Source organism: Lontra canadensis, unplaced genomic scaffold (assembly GCF_010015895.1).
Source record: "Lontra canadensis isolate GAN:19392208 unplaced genomic scaffold, GSC_riverotter_1.0 scaffold2, whole genome shotgun sequence".
Lineage (NCBI taxonomy): Eukaryota > Metazoa > Chordata > Mammalia > Carnivora > Mustelidae > Lontra > Lontra canadensis.
Genome location: NW_022630996.1, coordinates 34800750 through 34807316, shown reverse-complemented (window position 1 = coordinate 34807316; position 6567 = coordinate 34800750). Strand labels below are relative to the sequence as shown.

General features: G+C 54.9%; 1 protein-coding gene across 1 annotated transcript in view; it reads right to left on the bottom strand.

Moving 5' to 3' along the window:
* The window catches only part of TBX20 (T-box transcription factor 20), a 57808-nt gene extending 57018 nt beyond the window's left edge, over positions 1 to 790 (bottom strand). The window contains exon 1 of the mRNA XM_032871768.1: positions 315 to 790. Within this exon, the coding sequence (XP_032727659.1) occupies positions 315 to 441 (127 nt within the window). The 5' untranslated portion in view covers positions 442 to 790. The remainder of the gene's footprint in view (positions 1 to 314) is intronic.
* Between the last annotated feature and the right edge of the window lie 5777 nt (positions 791 to 6567).

Below are 6567 nucleotides of genomic sequence, written 5' to 3'. Positions count from 1 at the left end.
TTGTCCCAACAAAATTAAACACACTCTCATACAGACGACTTGACAAGGGGATTCTAGACGAATGGGTAGGGAATGGGGCTAGCGCAGAGACAAGACGCGAAACCGGCTGTCCGGGAAGACCCCAAAGAAAATTTGGGCGGAAAAGGAAAGACTCTCCCACCCCTAGCGTCGGGCCCCTGACCCGAGGATCAGAAGCTGCCTCGAGCAAGGACAGGCAGCCACCCTCGAGAGCCTCCCGCAGGCAGGGCACAGAGGGTCAGACGGATGCGCACGGCGCCCCTGCCCACAGCGGACATTCAGGCAGCCAGACTTACCCAGAGGTTTGATGGTGTTTTCGGTGCCCTCCTTCTCCTTGGAGCCGCCGCTCGACATGAGCGCGGCGATGGAGAAGGCGTTGGCCCGGGAGGAGAGCTGTGGCTTGGGCGACGCTGTGAACTCCATGGCCCCCAGCGTACGGTCCTGGCCACGGACCGGGCCTGCCGAACTGCCTTCCAGCCTCCCCCAGGGGAGACAAAAACCGACACACAGCGCAAAGTTTCCAAGTGCAATCTCAGCGGAGTCGGGAACTCCAGATGAGTCAGCCCCAACCTCCCAAGAGCTCCACACTGGCCTCTGTTCCTCACCGCAAAGCCCTCCAGCCCCACAGACTTCGAACTAGCCGGAGAGGACAGGGGAGGACCAGCAGCGGGCTCAACCGGGTGCGCGAACACTGGGGCGCTCCGCGAAACCACCGGCTGCGCCGCCGGAAGGTGGAGACGAGCATCGGACGCGCAAAGCCCAGGGGTCTTGCCGCACCTCCACGGCGTCCTTTCTCCCTCCGCGCGCCGGAAACAGCCGGGGCGGCCCAACCTGCAAGAAGGTGGCGACCGGTAGAGCGCCGGTGCGAGGGGGCGAACGCCAACGAGCGCGAGCGAAGGCGTGCGCAGCACGGCGCGGCGCGGAGGACACTGCGCCCGGGCGCTCGCAGCCCGGCGCCTTAATTTGCTGGCGGTAGCTATCCCGGCGGCCCGCAGCCAGTCAGCTCCTTCTCACGTCACCGCTTCCTGATTCCGCCGCCGGGGGCGGGGCCGCGGGCCAGGCTGGGAGGGCGCGCCCCGGGCGCGGTGCCCGCACCGCCTCGCGCCGCTACCCGCCGCAAACCTGGCTCCCGTTCGGAAAAAAGTGTCACCGCCTAGCTACCGCCGATGCAGCTAGCCTCGTCTCCAAGTCCCAGGGCGGAAGGGACGAGCGCGCGGTCGGGAGCGGGTATTTCTGAAGCGGCTAGGACGCGGGATTCCGGGAGTGGCCCAGTGCGGGAACCTAGATCAGCGGTAGCCTGGGGGAGTTCCTGCTTCTTCCATTCTTTTTCTTCCCGTTGCTCAAAGTTCCAAAAGAAAGTGGGGAAGCTCTAAGTAGAGCGGGAACCGGTGCCACAGAGCCAGCACCTACTGACCAGATCCTATTCGCGAGACAGCTCCCAGGGCTGGTCCCCCGCACTCGTTGGGCTCCAAAATAAATCTGTCTGCTTGACGGGGGACTGGAGAGACACAGCCCAGTAAAGGACATGCCAAGGGAGGGCTTCGAGCGTTTGGCAAAGGATGCTGCTCTCAGAACCACGGCTTCTGCTACGCACCAGAGCGTCACTTACGCGGGGTTCCTGTTCCCGAAAGGGACTCGGGAAAGTGGGGCCTCCACGAAGGGAAGGCGCGGGGCGGGAGCGGTGCCGGGGGCGCAGCACCCTGCGGGACCACGCGACGCGAGGTGGGAGAGTGCGAGATTTACAGCGCCTTAGCTTGGTAGACAAGGGCTCTTCTGCCTTCGCAAACTGAGCTGCGACCAGGACTTCCCACGGCCTTATGGGGGTCGTCCTGTTGGCCCTGTTCAGCTTGAATAACTCAAATTCTCTGAATTCGCAGGGTAATCCGCTTCACTCGCAGCCGTGTAAACTCAGGCTGACACACACACTCAAATTGTACATGTAAATATTTGCGCTCCTTACAAGCCAGTCGGTCTGGCGATTAGGAGCCCCTTGGTGGGTCTTAACATTTAAAAGAAAGAGAAAACAGCTTCCATTTCCCACCAGCACTTTTCTCCCTTCCCTGCACCCCTGAGGGCCCAGCCTCCTGGAATAAACTTCCGGGAAAAGCTAAAAAGTCAGAAGCTGAGAACTTTTATGAAAGTGAAATGATGACATCTGGGAAAGTCGTGATTTAAGCCACTCTTGTCGATGCGTATCAATAGTTACTAACAAGGTGCTGCATGCTGGTGACTAAAGGTATTCCGCTATCGGTCTCCAGGTACAAAGTGTGTACGTGCAAATATTTGGGGGAAATTCGTAAAATCATAGGTTTTATTACTGGAAGAGGTTTACACTGTCCAGTAGCCTATCTCCATTTGCTTTTGAGAAGGAAACACCAGGGAGGGCTTGGCAGGGGCACATCTCCTCTCCAGTTCCCCCAGCCAGCTAGAGGCAAACCCCAGCGCCAGACTGGCACTCCAGGCCACCCTCTTGGTCACACGATGGCCCTGCAGTTGTGCCTGCGCTGTTCGCGGGAGATGGAGAGCAGAGCTAACGCTGGCTGAGAGCAGAGGCTCTCAGATTAAACGTTAGGAAGAGCAGAGACTAAGCCAACCGGGTGTGCCTAACGACCAGCTTCCATTCTTGAGCCTTTGGTCTTTTTGCTGTTTTGGAACAACTCAGACCCTCCGCTGTTGTTGTTGAAAATCACTTCACCCCTCCAGCGCAAACCCCATCTCAATGCAACAGTGACATTTCCCTCTTGAATGTAAGGTGCATACTGGTTCCTTTCCAGTCTCCCAGTCTCGGAAAGGGAGATTTCTGACAAAAGGGTTTTTTGTTTGTTTTTTAACATTTTATCGGAGTGAGGGTGATGTCATGGTTGGTCCAGAGCTTGATATATGCTTCAAACGGGGTGGCAAAAAATCTTTTTGCTGGTTTTAGTTTTCAAGAACTACGGAATTATACCTCAATTTTAAAAACTTGCCATTACACTTCTATGCAGAGAAAACATCGTTTCTTTTCGTAATTATCCTAATGGTTTAGAATGGAATTTGAATAATTTCATGACATGGGTATTTTGGGGAAAATTGGCCCGCGGAGGGGAAAGCTGACTTGCTCCCAATCAACTTCCACTTCCTTTTCCAATTGCGACGGGCCATAGCCCAATTCTGAGTCTCTTGTGGGCAGAACTCCTACTATTCATCCTATTAAAAGGTAAAATAGAAAGCACAAAAAGCTAAATGAGCGCAGAAGCAGGAGGCAAACCAGAGGAATTGAAAAGGCCACTTTAAACAAATCCGGGCGCGAGAGGTGAGCCGTTTGGGGATCCCTAACAAGCTATGCATCTTGCTGGTGTTGAAACCGTGGCAGTAAAATGTGCACTACAACATAATTATCGGGGGGTTAGGGGCACCTCGTTCCTTAGATTTATTGCCTTTGCGAATCAATATGGTGCTATAAAAACGGGGAACCAGTGCTTGGTTGAGAGGTGCTGTCAAAGGGTGATTCGAAGCGGTCCCGAAGCGGAGAGCGCTGAGGTTCTGAGGTCCCTTCAAAACCTCAGTGTTAGCGCGGATTAACAGGTAAAGGCACCACAGGGGTTGGAACAAAGCAATCACATTAACACTTCCCTCCAGGCCTTGCTCCGGCTGACGACCGGCCGGCGGTGGCGCTTTGGGATATGGGAACTCGCAATCCGACTTGGAGAAGGCTTTGAATCTTGACTTTAGAGCGCTTTTAAGACTTTGTATAGGTTACCTAAACATCTCAAAGCCTCAGTTTCACTATCTACATTAAAATAGGGCCAATAATTTATTCCTACCTGGAAGAAGGCTCTGTGGATTCATGAGATAACTTGGGCAATACAAGCCTCTAAGCCATAGCAAACCTTAACACCGCTGTATGTAAAACATAAGCACAGAATTTTATTATACTTAAATTTCGAACTGCGGCTTCGCGATTGTAGACCTGTATCTCTCGCACACGCTTGTCGAGTTAACTGTAGGGACAGTTTTGGAAGGTGCTCCGAGGAGTGGAGTCACATGGTGATAAGGGGCCTTTCCTTAAACCCCTTTAAATTTTGGAGCGTAAGAATTAAACCTTTTGGTTATACGTCTGAGTTTGGTTATACCAAGTTTGGAGGACTGGAAGATGTCTCCCTATACATTACACACTTTCAAATTCTCGTTTGTAGTCTCCGTAACTCGAAAGTTAGTGGTCCCAGAGACCAGCCCAGGAAGTAATTGGCTTCCCGCTTTTGGCCAATGATTCCTCGCTTAACGAATGCTAACGCAGAACCCTCCGCCGACAGCGGCTGGGACCCGTCGCCGGCTGGTCTCGATCACCCGCGGGCAACACCAGGAGCCAGAGCGCGCCAGGGCTGCGGGAAGGGGTGCCAGACCCAGAGCGCCGCCGTGCCCCCGAGGGTGACAGCGGGAGAGAAGGTGAGAAGAGAGACCTGTTTCTGGGCACCCGGGCAGCTACTCGCGAACTTGGCCCGAGATCCCGTCCCCATCCTCCCTTTCTCTCTTTCTGGTAAATACTTTAAAAACGACAATAATGGTGCTTTGGGATTCCTAAATTCGGTTTACGGAATAGAAAAGTCCCGAAGCAGCGTGGGGAGGGCGGCCGCAGCCCCTCGGAGGCCGCCGCAGCACGTTCCCGGAGAGAGCAGCGCGCGTCCCCGCGCGGGGAAACGGAGCGCGCGGCGAGGCCTCGGATTTCGATCGCTTGACTGGAGGGCTGCGAGTCCCAGCCTTTCCTGGGAGAAGTGCGGGCCTTGGCTCAGACGTACACCCTGGCGGGGTTGCGTTTTCTTGAACTCAGATGGTCCCCTCAAGCGCCCAGCCAGCCCAGGCCCCAAGAACAGGCCTGCAGCATCCAGGCCTTCGGGCCCACCCTGGAAGACCCTGGGCCTTGGCGCTCCCGGCGCCCTCGCCTAGTTCCGGCTTTAAGCGCAAGGCAAAGATCCTCTTCTCCAGGGGTGCGGCTGGAGCTTGTCATCTCTTTGGTCCCACGTGGTGTGCATGTGCGTGTGCGCGCTTTTGGTTCTGGACTTCAAACTCGCGCCCGCGTGGGACCCAGGAAAGAAATGTCTTGTGTCCCTAGGGAAGGACGTGTCCATCTCCAGGGCCCGTGTCCTCAGGTGGTGAAGGGAAAGGTCCTTTGTGGCCCGTGGTTCTGCGACGTTACCCCACCGGACCTGGCTAGCGAAGTCCTGCCGCTGGGGTGCCCTTCTCTCTCGCACATCCCAGGCCTCCCCTAACCCCGGTTTTCACCAAGAGGCTCCCCCACCCCATCCCCAGCCTGGGGCCAGAGATCAGTCATGGGGCCTCAGAGACTCCTCAAAGGATGCTCGCTCAGGGCCTCCACCCTACTCGTCCCGCAAGAGCTCCCAGCTTGAGGGATGGGGTCTCAGCGCCCCTCAGATCTCCCCTTGACCAGAGAAGAGCCCATGCACTGGAGTGGCGTGCAAAACTCGCAGCGTGATCCTAAGACCAGCACAGAAGGATTTCTCCTGACACCCTGTGGGGCGCGAAATCCAGACCCATTCTCCCCCGCCCCCCACCCTCCTTTCTCCTCCTCCGTGAGTGGTCCCGCCTTCCTCCGCCAATGCTCCTCCTGGGAGGTCGCGGTCTTCCGAACCCAACAGCCCGGCTGCTGACAGACCCTGTCTTTATATAAAGCTAAGATATTTTGCACATAATGAACTTTGCATGAATTTTGATTTCTTAAATTGCTGCGTTAAAATATGAATTATCGATTACTGAGGTTTCTGTTGACCCTTGAATTTGGGGCTTTCACTCCCAGCCCTGTCAAGAAGGTGAAGAATCTGCTTCAAATTACACTGATTTAAGCGGTAGAAGGGGGATTCCAAGGCAAATCCCTAGGTTGGAAAGCATGGCTCCTGCCATTATGGTGCACTCTGGACTGATTTAGTGGGATCTCCCACTAGGAGGAGGAAGGCAGGATAGAGGACAGCCCCTGCTTCAGGATGAAGGTCCTGTTGGCCCGGTGGCAGGTGTCCCAGTGAGCTTCCTGAGTTTCAGTTTCTTAGGTGTTTGAAGACGAACTCAAAACTAAATGAGACAACTTTAGCAGAAGAGCGACCTCTGTTTGCCAGCGCCCTTCCTCTCACGAAGTAGCATCAGTTTTGAAGATGTCACCTAATTAAACTTAAAGCACTTGCCACATTTCAGATGATCCAGCCTTCCAACAAACAACTGCTCCTTGAACCCTCTGGTGATTCCCAGGACACGTCCTGCCTTCCCTCTACAGGAACCAGAACTCGCTGTTCGGTGACTCTCTGTGTCTTTGTCAGGAGGTTTGGGAGACCAGCGTGAGGGAAGACATGGGCAGGAAATAGTCTTCCAAGGTCTCTGCCACCAGCTCCCACAGCAAGTCACCCCAGAAACCATCGACTGTAACTTCTTATTCCTTGTGAAGGGCAAAATACACCCAGTAAGATCTGGGCTCCTATTTCCATGTGAACATGCGCCAGAAGACTTGAAACATATATTCTGCAAGCGAGCAAAGATGTATGCATCTAACACAAGATAAGGAATGCA